General features: G+C 45.5%; 1 protein-coding gene across 2 annotated transcripts in view; it reads right to left on the bottom strand.

The window, feature by feature from the left end:
* Positions 1-921: 921 nt before the first annotated feature.
* DYNC1H1 (dynein cytoplasmic 1 heavy chain 1) overlaps positions 922-23245 on the bottom strand; it is a 34624-nt gene continuing 12300 nt past the window's right edge. The window contains exons 26-77 of one of the 2 annotated variants that reach the window (XM_069950004.1): positions 22735-23017; positions 22548-22648; positions 22304-22463; positions 21980-22220; positions 21532-21715; positions 21227-21439; positions 20894-21132; positions 20650-20806; positions 19942-20169; positions 19567-19797; positions 19342-19482; positions 19024-19257; positions 18733-18939; positions 18513-18634; positions 18254-18419; positions 18005-18168; positions 17789-17918; positions 17556-17689; positions 17288-17402; positions 17044-17205; positions 16738-16952; positions 16445-16649; positions 16141-16314; positions 15894-16013; positions 15678-15798; positions 14335-14530; positions 10775-10892; positions 10479-10694; positions 10173-10385; positions 9075-9202; positions 8837-8990; positions 8609-8755; positions 8380-8530; positions 7993-8246; positions 7769-7903; positions 7217-7311; positions 6727-6901; positions 6573-6648; positions 5919-6079; positions 5678-5789; positions 5513-5573; positions 4911-5034; positions 4717-4830; positions 4457-4627; positions 3983-4200; positions 3667-3770; positions 2815-3026; positions 2578-2731; positions 2145-2287; positions 1882-2050; positions 1246-1373; positions 922-1109 (exon numbers count right to left, since the gene is read on the bottom strand). In XM_069950004.1, coding sequence (XP_069806105.1) covers positions 981-1109; positions 1246-1373; positions 1882-2050; positions 2145-2287; positions 2578-2731; positions 2815-3026; positions 3667-3770; positions 3983-4200; positions 4457-4627; positions 4717-4830; positions 4911-5034; positions 5513-5573; positions 5678-5789; positions 5919-6079; positions 6573-6648; positions 6727-6901; positions 7217-7311; positions 7769-7903; positions 7993-8246; positions 8380-8530; positions 8609-8755; positions 8837-8990; positions 9075-9202; positions 10173-10385; positions 10479-10694; positions 10775-10892; positions 14335-14530; positions 15678-15798; positions 15894-16013; positions 16141-16314; positions 16445-16649; positions 16738-16952; positions 17044-17205; positions 17288-17402; positions 17556-17689; positions 17789-17918; positions 18005-18168; positions 18254-18419; positions 18513-18634; positions 18733-18939; positions 19024-19257; positions 19342-19482; positions 19567-19797; positions 19942-20169; positions 20650-20806; positions 20894-21132; positions 21227-21439; positions 21532-21715; positions 21980-22220; positions 22304-22463; positions 22548-22648; positions 22735-23017 — 8505 coding nt within the window. In that variant the 3' untranslated portion in view covers positions 922-980. Of the gene's footprint in view, positions 1110-1245; positions 1374-1881; positions 2051-2144; positions 2288-2577; positions 2732-2814; positions 3027-3666; positions 3771-3982; positions 4201-4456; positions 4628-4716; positions 4831-4910; positions 5035-5512; positions 5574-5677; positions 5790-5918; positions 6080-6572; positions 6649-6726; positions 6902-7216; positions 7312-7768; positions 7904-7992; positions 8247-8379; positions 8531-8608; positions 8756-8836; positions 8991-9074; positions 9203-10172; positions 10386-10478; positions 10695-10774; positions 10893-13828; positions 14025-14334; positions 14531-15677; positions 15799-15893; positions 16014-16140; positions 16315-16444; positions 16650-16737; positions 16953-17043; positions 17206-17287; positions 17403-17555; positions 17690-17788; positions 17919-18004; positions 18169-18253; positions 18420-18512; positions 18635-18732; positions 18940-19023; positions 19258-19341; positions 19483-19566; positions 19798-19941; positions 20170-20649; positions 20807-20893; positions 21133-21226; positions 21440-21531; positions 21716-21979; positions 22221-22303; positions 22464-22547; positions 22649-22734; positions 23018-23245 lie in introns of both variants that reach the window. The other variant, XM_069950005.1, reaches the window with a different exon arrangement.

The following is a 23245-nucleotide window of genomic DNA, read 5'->3' as shown; positions in this document are numbered from 1 at the left end:
TTCACTGACAAATATGACATGCCCCTTTTTGCAAACCGCACCCACTTGCTATGCCAAACTGGCCATATTTTGATTAACAAAGTAAAGAACTACTCAATGAGCAGCAACCCGTGTATTTGTCATTAGGGGGCCTCAGCAGAGACATGGACGTGTATATACAAGTATACAGCCTCTACAGGATGTGTATACACAGGGGGTCCCATAGGAATAGGTGTGTATGACAATATGGGGGGAGGATGTACATAGGTATGGGGGTGTATGACTATACAGGGGGCAAATAGGGGATGTATGACTATACAGAGGGGGGGCTGACGGGTGTATAACTATACAGGGGGGACGGGGGCACTTGGATGGGACTGAGGTCGGTCCCCCTCCACCTCCTGGACCAGACCTGTGAGATCAGTAAAGTTGAGTGAACTTTGAGCAAGCTCGGGTTTGTCCGAATTAGAGTGTGGCTGAAGTTGGATGCAGCCCTAGGTGGGTCCTGGAGAACATGGATACAGTCGACGGCCTTAGGGCTGCATCCAACTTCTTCAGCCACCGGTAATTAAATGCTATACGCTCCGATTAAGAAACCAGAGTGTGCTCAAAGTTCACTTGTTTCTAGAGAGCCGACCCACCCAAGGAAAGAACCAGAACCTACTCCACCATCCTGTTGTATCCATGTCATGTACAGAAGACGCCATGTTTAATGTAATGCATATTTATTATCAGATTAAAATGTGGGTTACACATTAGTCAAATTTAAAAAACTTTCACATGCAAGTCTCCTCCTGTCTGTAAACCTACCAAGGACTCTTCACAAATCACCTCCTCCTCCCTACAACATCTCTCTTTTCTCTCACCATCTTTAACAAATCACCTTCCTCTCCTAACGGATCCTCATCCAGCGACCTCCATGGTATCACATGACCCAGTTCTTCCTGAACCCACAAAACAAGACGAACAGAAAAACAATGATAACCAATGACGGACTCTCGTTACTCTGTGCTCAGGATCGCCACCCCGCGCTCGTAGAAGCTGTGAGGATCTTCTTTGGTGGCAATTTCAAAATCAACTGTGAATATCAAGTCGGCCCGGGTGAAGTTCAGGTAGACTGGCAGCGTGACCTGAGAAAGGAGGAAGACCGAAAAAAGTGTGAGGGAGGTTGATGCAGTCACCTTGACCTTGTATCTATTAATGAGAGTCATGAAGTCCCCTCGGGCAGAGGTGGCCATTTCCTCTGGACCCTTCCAGACCACTCACCACATTGGCTTTCTTCTCAGCATTAGTCTGCTTGGTCCAGCGCAGCTGTGTCAGGGCCAGCACGGTGGAGATGGCATTAGACAGGGATAGCTTGTTATTGGTACAGGTTGCTCCTTGCAGCTTAAGACCTGAAATAGATCATATCTCTTAGAATACAGCCTGATGAGAGTTGCAGTTATGAAACAGCTGGAGCACTGCATGTTAAAGATCATGACCACACACTAGACTCGCTGCATCAGGTTGGACCCTAAAAATGGGAAAAAAAAACACGCACATCTGGAGCCACCTGTTATTCAGGATGCCCCCATAGGATTCTATACAGCATCAGTGCCAGAAAATGAAAAGGACAGGTCCTATAATTTCTAGGCCCATTTTCTGACTTGGACACCCTTCAAGAAAAATCCTAAAGGGTGTCCGTGCTCAATAGAACCATATGGGTCAAGAAATCTGGATACATTTTCCTGATATGTACAGGGGTCCCTAACTACTACTCAAAGTCTGGACCCAATATTTACAGGCTGAGAGCTGTAGTTTCCAAAGTCTAGAGAGCCACAGGTTTTAGAGCCTGGCCTGGCCACTGTGTAGATGGCATAAGGGAATGCGGCTGAAAGAAAACACTGATCTAAGACAAGGTACCTGTTATTCCAAAGCTATAAGCGTCCAGCACAGCATTCTGGGTAGTGGTCACGCTCACTTCCAGGCACAGCTCCTCCAGGGACCAGCTATTTGCCTGGGCCACATATTGTCGGGTGGCAGTAATGTATGCTTCTGGTACAAATAAGCCACCCAGCCAAACATGGATGTTCTGTAAAAGAAGAAAACATCAGCATCAGACTACATCCACAGCGACTTACTAGAAACATGGTGCCCCCCCCCCCCACAACACTGATCCATCAGACCTTCAGCTCCTTGGCTCCGCTGGCAGCAGCTGCTTGAGAGATGTTCTGAAGTTGTTTAATGCGGTCACTGAAATCTGCAACCCACTGGATGACAGTCATCCCTGCAGGGACCGTGAATCGAGACCAGCTCCGAGGCAGGATCCCTGAGGAGGAAAAGACAAGGTGCTGAGTAGGTCATAGGAAATCTGACAACAGCATATAGGGGTATAGTCAACTACAAGGCAGCAGGGGACTGGAGCAGAGCGATTTTACATCTGCTTGTGGCAAGTAATAAATGGGTGACCATGACCTGGCTGCGTTGTCTAGAATGGGAGCTACAATTGTTCCTTGTTGATTCTGATGGGAGATTTAGCCTTAAACCTCCTTTTCAGTATTGTGTACCTATACAATGCAGCCCAGAACCTAATATTCCTGTATAAGCAATCGGCTGTACCTTTCACCAGCTCGTTGATCAGGGTGCGCAGATAGTTGGTCTGCTTTTTCTTCCCTTCACACACTTGGACCACATCGGTAAGGTCCTGGCGCACATCCTGCAGTAACTTTGCGCCCATTTTTACTTCACGTTCAAAGAATCTGAACAGAGGATCCTGGAAGGAAAGTTCATGTTAAAAGCTTCTACTTACAGAAGGTCGGGAAAACGCTTTCTAATATACATTGTGGACTCCCTCACCTTTATGTTCTCTACTGTACGTTTCAGGTGATTGAGGGCCTGGGGAATGACGCTGAGCCAGTTGCAGGCTGTGGTGTGCAGTGTCCTCATCCAGGCCGGGCGGCCATCTGACGTGGAGTCAGTCCTCTGCTTCTTCTCAGTTTCAGCGTATGCCAAGTCGTCCTCATCCTCCAGCATTTGCATTTTCAGCATTTTACTGATCATATCAATGCCTGAACCACAGGGGAGAAACAGAACAATGCAGCACAACGTAAAGCAAACTCAAAAAAGAGGAGGGAAGAAAATGCAACAAAAAAGGATAAAGGCAGAACCATAACCCTGTAGTAAGGTCTCAATACGAATGCAAGACTCTAACCCCCCCAACTGAAGTAAAGCCAACCTATAGGCCTGTTCAGCTGATAACTGTCCCATGTAACAGGGCTCTAAGAACCTTACATCCAGCATGATTAGCTCAGGAGACGTTGTGATTAGTATTCACTGTTTAGTACTTACAGATGATGGCAAAGAACATAAAAACAAGAGAAAAGCCAAAACAAAACATGAAAACAAACAAAAAACATAAAATAAAGCAATGCAGGAATGTTAGACGCGGCAGGCAGATGACTCAGAGAAACACAAGGAAAATACAAGACTGTTGAAGGATGAGAACGGACTGCAGGAGATGTGGCCGGGAATGGGCGGCTGAGAGGAGACAGGAGAATCTCCACATCACTCGCGCATCTCCGGTCATGACACGTGAGGAGAAGGTGACAAGGGTTAATGCTGCAGCTGAAGATGACAGAAGTTTAGTTATGGAGGAACAATGACAGAAGTGCTAGAAAGAGATGAGCTAACAGAAGTTTAGCATGTTACCCTGTGTGGTCAGCAGCACACGCTCTGCGTTGTTCGGAAGCCCCAACCAAGATGGCGTCTGGGTGTCTGGAAGCAGCTCAACCCACTGTACAAACTCATCTCTCCTAAATAGACAACATAAGATTGAAGGCATTGTGCAGGAAGAGAACCATGGCTGCTTTATTCTAAAAACACTACAGTTGTTGATGGGATGCACCATGTATTGCAGCCTGGCCCTACTGAGGTGCTTGGGGGCTAAGCTGCAATCCTCCATGCAACCTGTGAGCCTGTATATACAATATTGTAACAAGGACACGCCGCCACCATACTTTAGTACCTGATGCCGTCTGGCATTTGGATATCCTTGTGTCCATCCACCTTACAGGCCAGTTTGAAGTCTCCATCAAAACTTGATGTAGTGAAGAGTCTCTCCAAGAAGGTGTTGAGCAGGCGCTGATCAAACTCATTGTCGATTCGGCCTCCATAGATGGACTGCGCCATGAGAGTCTTCAGGGCAGACCATGGGATCTTATCCGGGGAGATGTTCTGACGACCCTGAAAGGTAATTCCCAATGCAATCAGCTTTATTTAACCTGATTTTAAGGAAAAGGATTGTCCCACATAAAGTTATGCCCAGACAGGTCATAACAGACTGCTGTTTCTGAGGACTTCAATAGAAAATGAATTGAGGGGCAATCATATACTGTATGTTCACCACCGCTTCATTCAGATGGGCGTGGATCCCAGAAGTCGGGGTGGAAGCATTGTGGCAACCAACTCATCATACAGTCCTTAGCATGAGGTCACTCACCTTTGCAGTGTCATCCAGCCAGGTGTCTACAGTGTCACATGCCGACCTCAGATCAGATTCCCCAAATTCATATTTCTTAGACCAACCCAGTGGAGCATAACGCAGACGTTCCTGGATGATGGCATGGAACCAGGCCAGCAGGAAGTACAGCCGCGCACGCTCATTTGGAGACTAAAAACAAAAGCCCGGCACAGTATTAGGGTCCATACAGTACAGGTGTGCAGCAGACAAGGGATCGACGCATGGAAGAACCCACCTACCTTACATATCCTCGACACAGGGATGCTGCTGAATGTCCGCAGCATGTTTGCCTTCACGCCAGGCGGAGGCTCAAACACAAATATGCGTCCGGCTCGCAGCAGATTCACTGGAACCTGGATCAGAAGACACAATATACGATTAGTCAGTAAATACCAGGGTCCAGGAAGAGCCGATCCCAGAATAGCCACTTCACCTTTGGATTAATTTCCATAGTTAAGAAGAGGCGGAAACAAGAATGTGGCTGCAGGGAATGAAGTTTCTTCTCCAGCTGCATGAGCCAAGCAGGAGCCAAATGCACGTTCTTCAGCATCACCCACCTGCGGGGGAAGTCACAGGATCACGTTCAGAGAAAATATAAAAAAAACAGATCTAAAATCTGGAGGCAGTGGATCAGCTGGACCTTTGACAAGACTACAACTCCCAGCATGCCCTGACATCAATCAATGTTTGATTAGTGGGGTCTAGAGGCTGCAGAATGCATATGGCTTACACAGCTCCATGTGTGTGGTGGTGACTCATTCATTCACGTTTTACTTATCTGCATTTATGACTCTTTCCTAATGATTAGTCACCAATATAATGACTAAACAAAAAACCTTTTGGTCATATTGAGACAAAGCACACGACACATCAAGGTTTGATAAACTGATGGTCTATCCCAGAAATAAGCCACTAGTATTAGATCTGTGGAGGTCCAACACCTTACACCTCCACCCCCACTACTACATCTAATCTTTTCTCTTGCTACAAAATGGCAAAAATACAAGTATAGTACAGTCTATTTGCTGCACTCACCTTCCAGACTTCACAGCTGTATTTATGGCCTTTTCGGCTTGATTAAAACCTTCAGCGGAACCTGGAATTGTAAAGTGTTCAGGATTTATTTCCTAAAGTACTAAATATCTGAGGATGAACATAAAAATAACAGATGAGATGAATAAAAGTAGAATGAGAACACACCAATGGCGATGGATGTAATCTGAGTGTTCTGTTCAGCTGCCAGATCCTCCACACGTCCGCTGGCGTCATACCCTGGGACGGAGCACATCAGGACCGGAGTGTTTGGTTTAACCTGCAGTGAATGGAAACACACGGGGACTGAAAACTCATCACAAACGACAATCCCGGTTATTGTATGCAATATATAGTATATATATTTGCACGTCAGTAGCTCAAGCACAAGAATACAGCACAGCAATACCTCTGTGTCCACAATGAAGGCCAGGTCCAATGGCTGATCGATGACAGACATGAAGCTCTCTCCAAGGATGGTGGACACAAAGATGTGTGCCATGGCCAGTAGGCGGTCAGGACGGAAGGCTTGGATCAGGAGCAGGCGATGGACAGCTTGACCGATTGGTGCTACAAAGAAAACACCAAATAATGGGCACAAAAAGAAACTCCTTTCAGCCCGTGGCTAGTCTTAAAGTAATTCTTGCATTGAATGACAATATATTCCTGAACCACCAGTGGATGGAAAACATCCTACCGCGGTTCTATACAGCTGGTTTCCACAGGTTGCACACCATAGAGGCTAAACTACAATTCCCATCATGCCTGGACAGCTTTCCAGAAACGATGGAAAATGTAGTTTTGCAAAAGCTGGATGGACACAGTTGGCAACCATTGTTTAGACCCCAATTTATCAATCTGGGGGATAGTTAACCTAGAGGTACATGCTATTTGATTTGCACCACCCAGTTTAATACCACGTAATGTGTATGATCTAGATGGGATACAATAGTAACAGGTCTTCAGTAGAGAGGTCTTAAGAGCTTCCCAGTCAAGCTGTTAACTTTTCCATATAAATCTCTTAATAGCACCCACTGCCTCATATACATCTAGTGTTACGTACTTGCAGGTTTCTCTTCATTCCATATGTACGGGACAGTCTGCTCAGGCGAACTGCTCTCCAACCAAATGAAAAATTGCTGCAGAGAGACAAAGCGTACATTGAGATGTGTATTTATGTTCACAGCGCCATGCCCACCATCACCGGGGACACTTACATCATCGGCTTCCACCTTGGACAGGACGTCCCTGAAGGCGGGCAGATTGGAGAGTCTTATCATGGCCTCCACTTGCTCTTCTGTTAGACCGCTCATCTTGGGCACTGAGGAAGAGCCGAGTACAATCTCTTTGCCTCTGAGAAAGTGCTGGAACTCGTGATCGTAGGTTGGCTCCCTGCATACAACAAGGAAAAAAAGTCACATTACTCTGCCTTGTGGAGAACAACCCAGAGCCCTTCACAGACCCCAGAAATAAATTACATACATCCTTTTTCTATGCAGAATGATCCTGGATGGTTCAACTGCAACTGCTCCATTTTTAGCCTATGGGGCACTAAATAAGAAGCTGAGTGCAATGAATCCAAAGTCCCTACATACAGGGGCTACATATTGCTGGACACGTGAGCAAAAGCCGGGCATTATGTAATGTGCAAGATAACAGACAAGGGGGTCACTCCCTACTGATGTTAAAGAGAAACGTGATAGTTACCCAATAGTTCCCTTCAGTTTTATTCTAGCCAGCAGCATGGCGAAGGTGATGTGGTCTTGGTGCAGCATTCCTCGAGCCACCCGGTTGAAAGCCACCTACAAATAAAGCATTTGAGGGTCTTAATCCATGGTAGATAATGAAGAAAATGGTTCCCAGATCCCCTAGCAAGTGCACTAGAAGTTTGAGACCATATAAACAAGGAAGGAGGTTAACTCATTTATTTCAATCGATCCAGGGTAAATGCAAAGAATAAAAAAAATACATGAATCTGACACATTTCTAGCCAGCTGGCCCTTGGTCATAGACCAGTGGGACAAAAATGTGTCAGTTCTGTGTTTTTTGTATTTACCCTGGTTCTATATTATAATGGATTGAAATAAATAAGTAGTTTCACTGGAAGTGCTGACCTCCTTCATTGTTCTTCATCCATATGACAAAGGCACAGATGATCATAAAGTGAACCAATTAATGTTAAACCCTGCAGCAGCCATGTAATGTTAACCCCTGGTTGGTACCCATTGATTTTCACGTGCAATGATCGAGGAGCCATACCTGGAAGAGGTCCTTGGTGATGACTGAGAGCCGCTGAGTATGGTCTGTGGTGTTTTTGAGGTTGCCATTCTCATACAGCACAGTATGGTAGATATCAAGGAAGAACTGCAGCGAGTACTGGTACAGGAAGTGAATCTGAGCAAAGACAAGAGCAAACAATGCATGAGACCACCACCGACAACCCATATTCAGCTATCATCTGAAGGTGGGCAGTAATACATTACTTGTTTCAGGGACTCCATTGTGAAGTAGATGCTGCTACAAGCAGTGGACAGGGGAAGGTATTGCTGAGACACAGTCTCCACTTCCTGCATGACTATATCAGTTTCCTCCACTTTGCGGGTGACCTCCGCCGCTTCTTTTTTCAGGTTCTCCAGCGTCGTAATGATGGTGTCATCATCCAGAATACGACCTTTGACTTCATTGAGGGCCTGAAGCAGAGACTTCTCCAGCTGTCGCAACCGGAGCTGGAATTCACCTGTAGATGTAGAGTGATATAAGGTTAACGGATATCATAGAACACATTGCACACTTATGTCGAGAGGTTCTTGATGGCTAAAATGTATTTGTTGTATAGACAAGAAGCAAAGATCTGTGGGTGTATATTGTACCTTGCAGTTTGAGGAGGTCGGATCGCTTCTCATCCACATCGGGTCTTTCCGCCTTCAAGACTTCGTTCAGACACTGGCTCTGCAGACTGCTGCGAGTCACGGTGAAATTGACAAATGTCACTCGTGAGCACAGATCCGGTGGGAACTCGACCTAAAGGAAAAAAAAACAACAGGTGACCACCATGCAGGTCAAAACACAGAATATAGGAGCGAGAGGTTCACCACATACTGTGGGGTCTCTGGTGGAAAGGAAGATGACAAATGATGGAGACAAATCTATGTCTTGATCCCCAAGTGTGATGAGAACTCTTCCTCCGGTCCTGCGCACTTCACGATTCAGTACAGGGTTCAGGATGGGATCATAACTTTCCACGTCCTGAGAAGAGACCATAAGACTTTACACTCTCTGCACCCCAGTGTAATCTAACAACACATCCCCCAGTCTCTGGACACTCACCTGGACAAGGAGCGGATTACCAAACCGGAGTGCACTTTCCAAGTTCTTCCTAAAGGCGTCATCCAAGAAGCTAGTGCGGGTGATCTTCCGATCTTTAAACTCATTCATGATAAACTCTGTAGCCTGGCCTGATGGATCAATGATCAAGGGATACCTACAGACACAAGCAGAAGTGACATCTACATCCATGGCATGGATACCTCAATCCACATTTAGGTCAGGTTCTTCACGCACTTACCTATTGAACCGTTTCAGCATGATGGCATTCTCAGTACACAGGTCGTCTGCTGGTAAGGAGCTGGCTTGCCAACGAAGCCTCTCATCGGCATTAGACAGGTATTCTGTCCTAGCAATGTCTGTGCGGAACTGCAAGGATCATAGCAAGGAAACATTCAGTTATTTTACCAAAGAAGCAAGAGGTTAATTGGGGTGGGGTGAAGAAAAACGTAAGGGTTTTTCTAGGTCTATCAGATCAGTAAGAGTCTAAAAGAGCACTACTTCACATTGCGGACCACAGTGCTCCGATGATCAGAGGAGGTATTGGGAGTTAGGGGCCTACTCCACGGAGCGATAATCGGCCGATTATTGCTCTGTGGAATAGAGACAATGATCAGCCGATGATAGTGTCATCGGCTGATTGTTTATTTAGGATCAAATTCAAAACTTAAATCATTGGACATCGCTGCGTGGAATAGCAATACGCGGCGGGCGGGCGACCGACGATTTTACAAGCACCATACTTTACCTAAACATGTTGCAGGTCTTCTCCTGCGCTCCTTCTCCCCGCTCCTCAGTGGAGCAGCAGCTTCGGGGCAGCCAGTCTAAGCTGACAGACCGCTCAGCCAATCACAGGCCACAGCGGTCCTGGCCAGTGATTGGCTGAGCGGTCTGTCAGCTAAGACAGCACCAAAGCTGCTGCTGCGCACGGGACCAATAGGAAGACTGAGCGCAGGAGAAGACCTGCAACATGTTTAGGTATTCTCCTGCGCTCAGTCTTCCTATTGGTCCCGTGCGCAGCAGCAGCTTTGGTGCTGTCTTAACTGACAGACCGCTCAGCCAATCACTGGCCAGGACCGCTGTGGCCTGTGATTGGCTGAGCGGTCTGTCAGCTTAGACTGGCTGCCCCGAAGCTGCTGCTCCACTGAGGAGCGGGGAGAAGGAGCGCAGGAGAAGACCTGCAACATGCTTGGTAAAGTATGGTGTGTAAACAAGGGCTGCAAGGACATCGCAAAACAATCGGGATGTGTAATAGGCCCTTAGACATCCACTAATCTGACATGGATGGCTATTGTGAGGACATGACAGTCCTGAAAATACAGTCTAGAACAAAACCTACCTGGACGTTGGCTTGCTGCAAGTGATGGGACCACGTGGTGAACAGGTTCTGACGCATCTGCTGATCGAAGTATCCGGCATAGGCAATGAAAGCAGCAGATAACAGGCAGTCGCCAGCAATGGTGGACATTTGGTTCTTGAAGGTTTCACTGGTCTTCTCCCACCGATCTCTCTCTGCTGACAAACTCTTCAGCAGAGCAGTACTGCGGTTAACCTGCAATGACGACACAGGGTTAGTATAAGCTGCCAGTAACTACAATCCCCAGCATACCTGCCACCTTGTGGCACTAGTAATCAGTTATTTCACCTTGGCTTCCACTGCTGCCAAGTCAGCCTTGATGGCCTGAGCTTCTGAGATGAGCACGGCATACTCCTCTTTGTAGCGGGCAATGCTGGCCTCCAGGTCTCGGATCATCTGCTCCACTTCGTTGGCTTTTTGCTGGTTGTCTTTAGCATCGTCCTCCAGTTTCTGCAGCTCGTTTCTCAAGGGTTCCACGCGTTTCAACATATCTGCGTAGTTTAGCTGGAAACGGTAAATTAGGTTTAGGTAAGATGGAGGTGCCACCATGATAGTGTCCCTGTACAGATGAACAGGAGCCTTACCTGAGCGATGGCCCATTTCACCATAGGCCCGCACGCCAGGGAAGCTCTGTTAACAATCTCATAGTTGTAACTTGGATTGGACATATAATTCTTCTTCATCTTCTCCCGGATAGCGTCACTAAAGGAACAGAGGAATGGGGATCAGAGAACGCTACTTCATTTTTTTCTTCTCAAATCAACTGGTGTCAGAAAGTTATGCAAATTTGTAATTTACTTCTATGTATAAAAAAACCTCCTGTCTTCCAGTACTTATCAGTAAGTAACCTGCAGGAAGTGGTGTATTCTTTCCAGTCTGACAAAGTGCTCTCTGCTGCCACCTCTGTCCATGTCAGGAAGGTTTTCTTTGGGCATTTGCTACTGCTCTGGGCAGTACTTGGCATAGACAGAGGTGGCAGCAGAGAGCACTGTGTCAGACTAAAGATTATACCACTTCCTGCAGAACATACAGCAGATGATAAGTACAGGAAGACTTGATTTTTAAATAGAAGTAAATTAGAAATCTGTTTAACTGTCTGACACCAGGTAATTTGAATGAAAAAAAAAACTTTTGAATTTGCTGGAATACCCCTTTAATGGGCTTCCCGGATCATATTAGTTGGAATGTCAAAGCTGTACTTATGCTATATTTCAGTTTACAAAATATGGTAGACTGAGAGCCACTAACCCCTATATTTAGAGTACCTATCAAGTCAAACGTCTTACATGTCAGCTGTTTGTATGGGTAAGTGTCTGGCTGAGTGTTTCCCTATAGGGGAAATCTTAAATGTTAAATGTATCTGCGCTCACTGAGGGATTTATTAGCCATGTCTGTTCTCTGTGCACCAGGTGACTAAGGGTCCTATTACACGTAGCGATTTTTAACGATTAACGATCGCAAACTAGAGGGTTTATCAGTAACCTGAAATCGTTCACCATATTACACAGAACGATGGTCGTTAGATACGATCGTTATTACAATCGTTTATTCCTTCTGATCTCAGGAAAACAATGGGCAATTTGCTATTACACTGAACGATTAATGAAAAAATTCGGAACTTAAGCGAATGAGTGGAATTACAGCGAACGATTAACGATAATTTTAGGTTCAGATCTAAATCAACGATCCACGACATACGAACGATTTTTCGATCGTTGCCTGCAATTACACAGAACGATTATCGTTTAAATTCGAACGATATAACGATATTTTGCACGATAATCGTCCCGTGTAATAGGGCCCTAAGTTCAGTTACTGCATCTCAAGTAGATAATCCTGGGTCGGATTCCAATGACTGACTAATGGTGGTTTTACACGGAGCGATTATCGATAATCGTTCCGTGTAAACGCAGCGAACGATCAAACGACGAGCGAGAAATCGTTCATTTTGATCTTTCAACATGTTCCCAAATAGTCGTTGATCGTTCGGAAAAAAAAAAAAAAAATAAAAAAATAAAAATCGCAGATCGTTCCGTGCAAGCAGGCTTTCAACGATTTCACATATGTGTGAGATAGGCTTAAGCGATCGCAAAACGATCGCATAGCGATTTTTCAGTACGGTGTATCGTTCAGTCTAAACGCTGATCGTTATAAAAAAAAACATTGTTCTTTCAAAATCGTTAATCGTGCGAATTATCGCTCAGTGTTAAAGTACCATAAGTTGCAGACTGCACCTGCAACGTGATCTAGATCCACTTCCCTCCATGTGCTAGGGTACTATTACACAGAACGATAATCGGCCCTATCTGGCCGATTATCGTTCCGTGTAATGAACACAGCGATCAGCTGATGACAACGATAGACTGATCGTTGATATAGGTTTGGACTTATAATTGTCAGCACCAACCGTGCGTTACTACGTGAAATAGCGGTGTGCAACGGGCGACCGATGATTCCACAAGCACCATGCTTTACCTAACCATGTTGCAGGTCTTCTCCTGCGCTAATTTTTCCCAGTCCTGTGAGCAACAGCAGTTTTGAAGCGGCCTGTCTGAGCTGACAGACCGCTCAGCCAATCATTGGCTGGGACTGCCGCAGTCAGTGATTGGCTGAGCGGCCTGTCAGCTCAGACAGGCCGCTCCAAAGCTGCTGCTGTGCGCGGGATCGGGAGAAAGAAGGAGCGCAAGAGAAGACCTGCAACATGCTTAGGTAAAGTATGATGTTTAAACAAGGGCTGCAAGGACATCAGTAACAAAGCCCCTGCAGCCCTCGCTAAACCATTATCGGGCTGTGTAATAGGCCCAGTAAACTAGTGCCGATCTAGCATATCGGCGCTCATTTACCATTATTGATTGGGCCCCCATCAGCCTGTGGAATAGGACCCCTACAGTATTGACAAGTCTTATCTGTTCTCTATAGATTAGGAGACTGTCAGTTCATTGAAACTTGCAGGTAAATAAACCTGGGCAGCCCGTAGGGTTAATGTTGACATCATGTGTCAGGAGAGCCCCATACATATAAGACAGTCAGTCCTGTCAACACTTGGGTTGGAGTACCGGTCAGTTTATATTTTTCTCTTTTTTTCTCTTTTTAGCTAGAACTAGGGGAGAGAAAAATCACAAATGTGTTGAAGAATCAAGAATGTGTTCAGTATGCATTTCTCCCCAACTTCTTCTAGAGACCAGTCCAGATCGGAAAACTCAGACCCCAACTGATCAAGAGTAGACATGTCTGCATCTTGTCAATCGTGTTTTTTTTTTTTTTTTAAATGACAACTATGGAGATTAGTTGTTCAGTTCAGAAGGCAATGCAAACATGAATATATGGAATTTAGAGAGACAGAACAAAAAGGGATGGAGAACGCTCCCTTACAGAGCTCAAAAGTCACGATCAGCCGTGCTGCTCTTTCCTGCTATCGGCAGTCAGCCGCACCCCTCCTATGACACACGGAGATCTGCAGCTGATGGCAGATTATTTTTCGGCAGCTTGAAACGGCCCGATCCGGCTTGTCCGTTGGCCGATTGCTAGGCCTATTGCGCAGGGCCATATCACCCATGTGGTAAAGGACAGGCAGAAACAGGGAAGCCGGAGCTACAGACAGTGAGCTGGTTACTGATCTCCAGCAACAAGACAAATACCTGAGATCTTCTGGGTTTAGGTTGATAATGTTGCTGATGAAATTATCCCTGAGAAAAACTGTTCTGATCTTTTTCCAGTCAGTCGTCTCCTCTCCCAGAAGGAGACAGATCGACTCTAGGGCCAGTTTTACTGCCGCAGGAGGGTTGCCCATTGCTTTTACTTCAACAAGGTGCTGTCTCTTTATAGAGCTCACCGCTATTAGGAGGGTGAAAACAGGGTTAACACATACAGGGTTAGTACAGAGAACTGCTGCTGTGGGGGGGTTGGAAAGAAATTTGGGTTCCGGGAAGAAAAAAAAAATTGTCTTGGGATGAAAGACTTATACCTGACAAAGGGAGTCATCAAGCTTGTCCCATAGTGGAGAGTTGTAGCCATGCCACTACTGAAGAGCGCCTTATAATTTACTAAGTAATTTTTCACATTTTCTGCCACCTAGTGGTGTAGTGATGAACAATTTCTTTCTCCCTCTCCCACAGCCGCAGTTATAATCGTCTTTTCTATTCACCTGATCTCTTCAGCGGAAAAGTTTACAATAGTTGGAATGAAGTTTTCCCTCATTATGATGGAACGAATCTGCTTCCAGTCCGTTGTACTCTCGCCCAGCAGCAGACAGATGGACTCTAGGGCCAGCTTCACTGCTGCTGGAGGATTAGCCATAGAACGGACCTCTACCAGATGCTGCTTCTTTATAGACTTAACAGCTACCCGACGGGATCAAGGCGGATCAACGTGGACAGAAAGAGAGAAGGAAAGAAAGCGTTGACAAACACACAGAGGAGGGGGGGAGGAACAAAGTGAGGAAATATGATTAGAAAAGTCATTTTGGTCACATGATAAAAACACATTTTTTTACACATCCTATACACTTTAGGTCCATGTACATGTACAAGTAATGAAGATATTCAGTACCTGAACTTAAAAGGAGTTTGAGGTCCTAACAATACTTTCTACAACCCTTGCCAGTCATTGGGGGTGATCCCCTGCTGCTTTTTGTTACACTGCACAGTCTCAGCACTACTTCATCTCACCGCAGTAGTCAAAGGTCACAGGCAGCACCTGATCATGACCAACATACCAGGTGATACAATATAACAGATAAGTGGCGGAGTACCCCCAATGATGGCACAGAATTTTATAGGCACATAGGAGGGTATGTTTAAGGTGCCCCTTCAGTAGGTCTGATTTAGACAAGAGGTGTCATATAGAGAAGTACATATGCTTATGGCATGCTTTATATGATGTGTTGGTAGCTAAATCGCTTGAAGGAGCCTGAGGGTAGAATTTACCCTGCTCACTGTTAGCCAGAGCTGCACAGGAGAATAGTGCCTGTCACTCTAGTCAACTAAAGCAATGGCCACTCATCTATTTATATGAGTGTCATGTACTACTAAGTTACCCAATGCAGAAACCTCTGCAGTAAAAATGCATGCCAGTCCTTGGTGAACAACACAGTGAAAGGCTCTGCCAATGGAGAACTGTCCATTCATGCATCATAAAGATGGCATGAGTAATGCTTTATGTTGTTAACGCAGATCTTGGTGGGGGCTTTGGCAGCAAGTACCCATCCCCCGGCCATATTACTAGATATCTATATAAATATCTATGGTAAACCAGCCCTCTGTTACAAATCCATTGTACCTACCACTTGAACCAATAGGGTCACTAATATCTTTGTCACATTATATACTGTCAATTACCCCAAAGCTATAACCTGACAACTTCTGCGTATTCTCGGGATACAAAAGTCACCACTGCAGAGCTCTCGCAGTAGTAGTCTATTATATTACAGGACCAGTGTAACCCTAGAAAGCTTATACAGTCTAATGTATGATCACTGGTGATGCGTACCATTCTGAGCCTCAATGACAGCCGGCTCTACCTGATCCAGATCCTCCTTCACACTCATTTGCTTGTCGGCAATGACAGCTTGTTGTTTATGAAGCTGCTCCTGAATTTCCTGACTCATAACCTGAAGAGAGACGGAATCAATTTACTCTCTGAAGACAGAATATATAGGGACATGTAACTCTACACATTGTGCAGGATGATCAGTAAACGGCTTACCTTTTTCTTCTCCGCCTCTTGCTGATCCTTCACCATCTTCTTCAGCTTGTCATTAGCAGCTGCATTCTTCACCTCCAGTTCTTGGCTTTTTATCCTCAAGTCGCGACGCAATTCTTCCACCTGAGGACAAGAAATTGAGGATTACATCTACTTCCATATGAACAGGATTGAAATCTGGGTTCCAAATAAGACAAGTCTCGCAAATATTAGGTGGATTTCTCCCATTTTTTTTAAGGGACTGACCAACCTGATCTACAGTTTCTTTGATCTTCCTCAGACCAACATTCAGATGCATCTGTTGCTCCTCCAGCTCACTGCGCTTCTCATTAAACAGATCCGCATAGTGGTTGATGAAATCCAGATAGTGGCGAGGAGTGATTGCCATGGTTCGGCCTCCTCTCTTGGCAAGACGGGTATTAGCCTGCAGGTACAATATTAGTCAAGGCAAAGAACATCCTTGCATTGTTCCCACATGTTTACACTAAAGTCCAATGGGACTCGGTATGGTCTCTATACCAAACACATACTATAAAATAGATATTTAAAAGTACCTGGTGGAGAGTTTGGTGAACAAACACGCAGCCATTGACAATCGCTTCCCTGTGAGATGGGGGCTGGGGCAGCTTGTCATAGACCACGGGCATGTAATCTGGGACAATGTAGTTAGGTTTCTCAAGATCCATTTTGCTTGTGAACTCCTTTCCAACTTGGTATAGCGCTTCAGTTGACCAGTCACCAAACCAGTTGAGCACACACCTAGGATCGAGAGAAAAACAAAAAATAAACATTTTTCAAAGAATAACAGCTTGTCCAAGCATCTTAGGAACCTATTGGGTGAATATACCTGTTAAACAGAGCGGGGGAGGTAGCTGCTCTATCCTTCAAGCCTTCAGAAGATGGGTTCATGGTGAAGACAACATGGAGATTGCGTATGACCTGGCTGGTGAACCACTTGTACAGCTCTTCATGGGAGTCTAGCATGAGTCCTTCCTTCTGGGCGCCCTCCTTGCACTGTGTCATCAGCGTGGAATACTCATCCCCTTCAAACAAGCCAGGAACCTATTGTCACAAAGAGGAGAAAGCCATATGTGACACAAACGTCTGAAACGTTACTAGACAAACACTAGTCTATCATATACATGGAGCTTACCTCTCCGTTGGCCAACAAGGTGTTCATTCTCTCAAGGAACCCAGAATCCAGAACATTGGACTCATCCATGATGAAGGCGATTTTCTCGTTTTTGCAGCCAGAGCGTCTCAGCACAGTCCTAAGATCTTCATCAAAGTCTTCGCCTGTGTATTTCCTGTGGACCTAAACCAAAAACGAAAGAAAATATATGGTCAATGGCAAGCACAGGACAATTCAGCAGCAAACTGATCAGAGCAACGCAAACCTTTATCTGGTAAACACTGAGACCGTTCATCCAGGCAACAAAGCGGGACAGCGTGGTCTTCCCGGCTCCACTCACTCCAATGAGAAGTAAGTGACCTTGTGGCTGCCGGAAAATTCTGGAAAAGAGACGATATAAAAATTACATACCTACAAAATGTGTATCGCCAGAGTAAATTCATAAGGCATACTGTGCTATCCATGTTAATAAGAGTGCAGCCATTTGAACATATTTCCCCACACTCCTAAACTTGTCCACATAAGCCCATTACCTGTCAATTCTTAGGACGTGGTCCAAAACTTCATTGAACAGTACCAGTGGCACATCCAATTCCTCCTCGTAGAAAACTTTGAGGCGAGCTTTGACGTAGTCCCTTAGCTCCTCCTGGTCCACTGGGATGTAATCCTGTGAGAATGAATTAGGTTTAGAGGGATAGAAGAGACTCACTTCCAACATATAGATTGATACAAGCTTAATCCAATGTTACGTGTAATCTGGAATTACCTTGGACAACCAGTTGCTGTACAGGATGGGCCTGTTCAATGCCTTCTCTTTCTCCACATTGGGGAAGTGCTTCAGAGCGACCATGTCAATGTTCTCATCAGTCCAACGTCTCTCTTCATCTTCGACAAGCCTAACATAAAGAACAGGCAAAGTTACGGGACCATAATAAATGTGGATAGTGTTTGCAATGGCTGTAGCCATACAGCACAACCCTACCTGTCCTGGAAGAGCCGAAGAGCTTCATGGGCCCAAATTCTGATCAGTCCTTCCACCGCCAGGGTCTCAAGTGGCCGCAATGCTTCAAAAATGCCCCTCACCCATCGTGTCATTTCACGGGGAGAGTAGATGTAGTGGGGCTGTGTGTCCTGAGTGAATCTCTCCTGCAGGGCGCAGTCACAGATAATGATGTATTGCGGGTAAATGGGGATTGGAAGAGAGAGGATTGAATCATTCAGCAGTACTTACCTGGGACATTGTGTAAAACTCAACCATGGCGGCGGTGAGCGGTTCTGCATACGTGCGAAGTGATGGAATGAGCCTCAGCATTGCACGGTTGAAGGTGCCATAGATCTGGGTCAATGATGCGGGTCCAGGATAATCCACGTACACCACGGGAACATGTCTCAAGAACCTAGATGGAAATTAAGTAAAGGTGGACATTAAAAATGACAAAGTAAACCAATATTAAATCACAAGGAGATACAATAAGCTTCAAACGTCCTACCTGTGAGACAGCGGCTTTCTTCCAGGATCAGTAGGAGGGTTGCAAGCTCCTACAAACTGAATTCTTTCCAGTTTTACCCAGGTCTGATCAGATGTCCTGTAGAAACCTCCATGCTCCACCATCTATACATACAAAAACATTGCACCATGTCTATTAGTGTTCACCTTATACATGGGACATGCCACTAAAGAGCCCTTGCAATCAAATATCACATATGCACCTGTCTGATGAAGGAGATGACCCTCTGGGTGCCATATTTGTCCATATCTGGTAAGTTGATTTCATCACAAAACAGAACCAGCCATTTCCCAAGCTGCACCGGAGCCAGGACCACACCGTTTGGTGTTCGCCGGTACTCACAGTAGTGATCGAAGGTTTTCAGGAGAAGCTCTGGAGTGGTGGCACTGGAGAAGTTCAAGCCAACAACCTACAAGATACATTAATAAATGAGTGCTCACAAAAGAATACGTTCACTCCAGAAACATCAATGGTGCTAAATGTTCAACTTTACCTCCATGTCAGGCAGAGCCCTCAAAGCACTGAAGAGTGTCATGGTCTTTCCTGAACCAGGAGGACCACAAAGGACTAGAGGTTTGTGCTCTGCCAGCCAGGTGTACAGGAGGGCCTCATGCCGCACTGTATCCAGAGTGGGCACAACAACATCGGGTGCTGCCACTTTGTGAGTTTCGACTTCGATTTGAGGGACTTTGGATTGCCAAGGAAGCCACTCGCCAGTGATAGACACCTAGAGATTTGCATTATAATATTAAAACAATTGCCATACAGAAAGAAGGGCTGTACGTACCATGGATATAAAGCAATCTCATACCTCATAGTCGATGATGGGAATGTTGGGTGTGGTTGGCAGTGGAACGGTGGTGATCCTTCGGATGTACTCTCCAAGTTCTGCCCTCATTTTCAGTCGGCCATCTCCAGAGAATGACCATAGTATGGCATAGATGAGGTAACGCTGTAGAAATGCGTAGAGGTATAAGACTATATATCAATAAAGAAAAAAAACTAAAATGTAGCACCAACCTTGTAGATACCTTACCTGTATGTAGCGTTCCAACTGGTCAATTTGCATAGGGAAGTCTGGGTGATTGGCATTATACTGGGCGATGTTACGGCAGGCTTGGTGCAGCATGGAGAACAGAGAACCCAGGCACCGCAGGCGGGTCAGGTCCATGATGTGCTCCAGCTTGAATGCATGCTCCAGGGCTTTGATCACCAGTCCGCTGGATGTAAAGTACGGCTGCAACACCGTTGCGGCATCTCGCTGGATCTGTAAAAATAAATTACAAATGTTTCCGAAAACTGCAGCATGAGGAAAAAAAAGTTGTTGTATCCTAAGATAAAGGAATTAAAGAACTATATTATAGCAAAGATTTACAGTCTGTGCTTGAACTTGAATGACCTGAGCACATACCTGCAGCATAGGAGACGCAGACTCTTCTCCTTCATCTTCTTTGCCTTTCCTCATTCGCTGAGCTTCATCTTCACCTTCATCAAGTGGGATACTGCGCATCCTGGCCAGGAAGTTATTGAAGATCATGTCTGTGCTCAGAACGTCCTCACTGAACCAGACCATACCGCATCTAGACACTGTGGCCAAAGTAGCGTACTTTAGGTCCTGGACTTCAAACATGATGCGGACCTAAGGAAAGAAAAGGAATTAGTCTGTTTAGAAGCCTATACAAAACGGTTTTGCCACCAAGGTGAATGGCAGATACAGAAACAGTCATGTAGTGTCAATGGTTGGATCACACCTTTATAGCCTACATAGGGCTAGATCCTTGTTTGGGTACAGGGAAAGATCTAATAAATCAAGGAAAGTGATGACCGTTCCCTTTAAGATCTTGTGCAAAAACATTACAACTAGAGAGGAGCGTTACGCCAGCATGAGTCCAATTGTTCAGCATTTGATTACCAGTGGCTGAATTGAATACAGCAATAGGGAGTCCTGGAAAACATAGAAAATAGTCTATGGTGGTATCCGTGTTTTCCAGGACTTCCTAGTTCTGCATCCAACTTCCTAAGCCACCAAATGGACTACAGCATGCTCAAAATGAGCTCATCTCTACTTATGATCATTAGGATAAAGGACGATAGAGGACTACTATAATAAGAAAGTTACATTTGGAGGCAGGCTGAGACGCTCTCCATTGGGAAGTGTGAGGAGTTTGTTATCATCCAGGACAGAGTTCAAGTTCTCAACCCATTCGGGATCCACATCACCATCGAAGATGATCCACTGGCGCTTCTGGAGCTCCCCACGGACGTTGTCAATGATCCTGCACACACAAGTGTAAGAAACAGTATTAGGCCCATTGGAAGCTACAACTGCTAAAATTTGTGTGTAATATTTGGCATTAACTCACTTCCTGAGAACATGGGTGAACAAACCATCCGTCCATTCTCGGGTGTTTGGATCCAGGGTACCGTACAGATGGTCTTTGCTGATGGCTTTAGGATCAATGATGTGAGCAACTCCTTCCACTCCTTCCAGTCGCTCTAAAGCTTTCAGCAGCACTCTCCATGCCATGGTCTTGCCACTGCCTGAGGGTCCGACCATCATCAGGCCGTGGTTGATTTGAGTGATCTGATAGAGCTGAAGGACCTACATGGGAATAAAATGTGTTACAATAAATGTTCATTTACACTGCAGGTTAAAAGGAAACATTCAGAAGTGTAGGACCACAGAGACACATTACCTTCTCCACCCACATGCCACCAACTTCTTCTCCATCTCCGTAGGTCAGGTACATCTCCTGGCACACCTTCTTCAGCTCTTCTCGAAGTGCAGTCATTTCACCACGATGGTACTGAACTCCAGGGAACACATCGGACAGCAGAGAGAAGAGCAGAGGGATGTCCTCTGCAACCAGCTTGGGAACCATGGTCTCACAGACGCTCTGGATCAGGATCTGCAGAAGATTAAGGGCATATATCTCAACTTTGTACATAAAAGCATAGACGCCTTCACAAGATCTGTATCGGCGGGTGATAATTATGAGACCTCTTGCTCAGGCAGGTTCTCGGCGACTTCTCCTTCATCAGTAGCTTCTCCGCGTTCTTCCTTTTCCTTCTTGATCTTTTGGATGCGTTCTCTCTTGACGTTACCAGCGCTCACCAAGACGCTCTTCAGGGCTCGGAGACCAAAGTCGTAATGGCTCTGAGATGACAGCTGCTCATCACACAATCTACAGGCAAAAGCAATAGCAATGGTTAGGGCTTGTATAATGGTTCTGTGTAAAAAATGGTTGATATTCCTAAAACCACACAAATACTGGTGTGAAGCCTATAAAAGGAAAGTATACACCAACTTATAAAGACATCAGTACCTTTGCAGCAGGAGCTATAACCTTATGCTTTACATTATAGAAATACTATATAGACAGGACAGGAGATGCAATAACACTTGACCATGCACATGATAAGAAATCAAACCAACTAAATCAACTTACTTGAAGAATGGCACGATTTTGTTGGCCAGCACTTCGGCAGTCCGGAATCCTTGAGAGTACAACATAACCTGTGCGATCAGCTGGCGGTCAGGTTTGGTCATGGCCAAGCTGCGGAACAGTTTCTTTAAGTTGTCTGGCAGGTTGGATCTTCCAGCATAGCCAGGGTTCATGGTGATGAAGATGGCCATGTCACCGCTGACTTTCACTTGTTTGTTCAGGAGTTCACAAGTTATTGTGAGAGCTGGAAGACAGCAGAACAGACATCAAGTAAAGCAACTAAGCTAAAAGATTTGCTTTACTTGCTAAAAGTTTGACGCAACTTACTCTTGTCTCTGTTTGGGTTGGAGTGTTCCCTCAGAGCCTCCTGGATGCACTGCACTTGCTGGGAAACGGCAGATAACATGCGTTCCTCCAATCTGTTGAACTCATCGAAACATCCCCATGCTCCGACCTGGCACAGGCCCACAAAGATACGACCCATGGCCTGAAAGAGAAAGGATAACAATCAATAGGGGTAAACCATCTTAGAGCCATGGGATCAAAATAAGATCTTCACACAAGTCTTTACCTGGAAGTCAAAGGTTTCATCACAGTTGAAAACCAGCACAAAGCGGCCAAGTTGGTGTCCAAGAGCTTTGACAGATTCTGTCTTTCCAGTACCTGCAGGGCCTGTTTAATACATCCATGATTAGCAGCCACAGCGTATAAACAGATATCAGCTCGTTAAAGTCAATGCTATAGGTATACATATTTACCAAAAGGTGACCCTCCAAGCCTGGCCTCCAGAGCCTGGGTCATGGTCAGGTAGCATCGGTCAGTCAGGGGAGTTTGCACCAGTTTATCCTGGACGCCCAAGTATTCAAAGCCGTAGTTGAATTTGGCATTTGCCATCTGGATGGAAAGCTGCTGCAGAACATCAGTCTGTTTGGGATCAAAGTAGAACCTCATCTGGCTCAGCCACTCAAATGACTTGGAGTTGTCAATCCCGATTTTGATGAGAGATCTGGTGACATCTCTCTGGTGCACAAGTTCCGTGATCTGTGGAGCAAGAAAAAAGGTATTAGTCACACTATAACAAAGAAGCTATAGATTAAGGTAAATATGCAAAAGAAGAGCAAGAAGGGCAACACTCCGAGACAGCTGTATGTGGATGGATACCTGGCCTTGGTTTTTCCCTTGTCATTACATTGACTTATAGGGCCACTTAATATGGTGGTTTTGGTGGTTTCCTTACAGGAGCCACCCCTTGGCTGGGTCCTTCCCGGA

This window comes from Dendropsophus ebraccatus, chromosome 13 (assembly GCF_027789765.1).
Source record: "Dendropsophus ebraccatus isolate aDenEbr1 chromosome 13, aDenEbr1.pat, whole genome shotgun sequence".
In the NCBI taxonomy this organism is placed as follows: domain Eukaryota; kingdom Metazoa; phylum Chordata; class Amphibia; order Anura; family Hylidae; genus Dendropsophus; species Dendropsophus ebraccatus.
The sequence above is the reverse complement of the archived record's forward strand: the minus strand, read 5'-3'. Positions and strand labels throughout refer to the sequence as shown.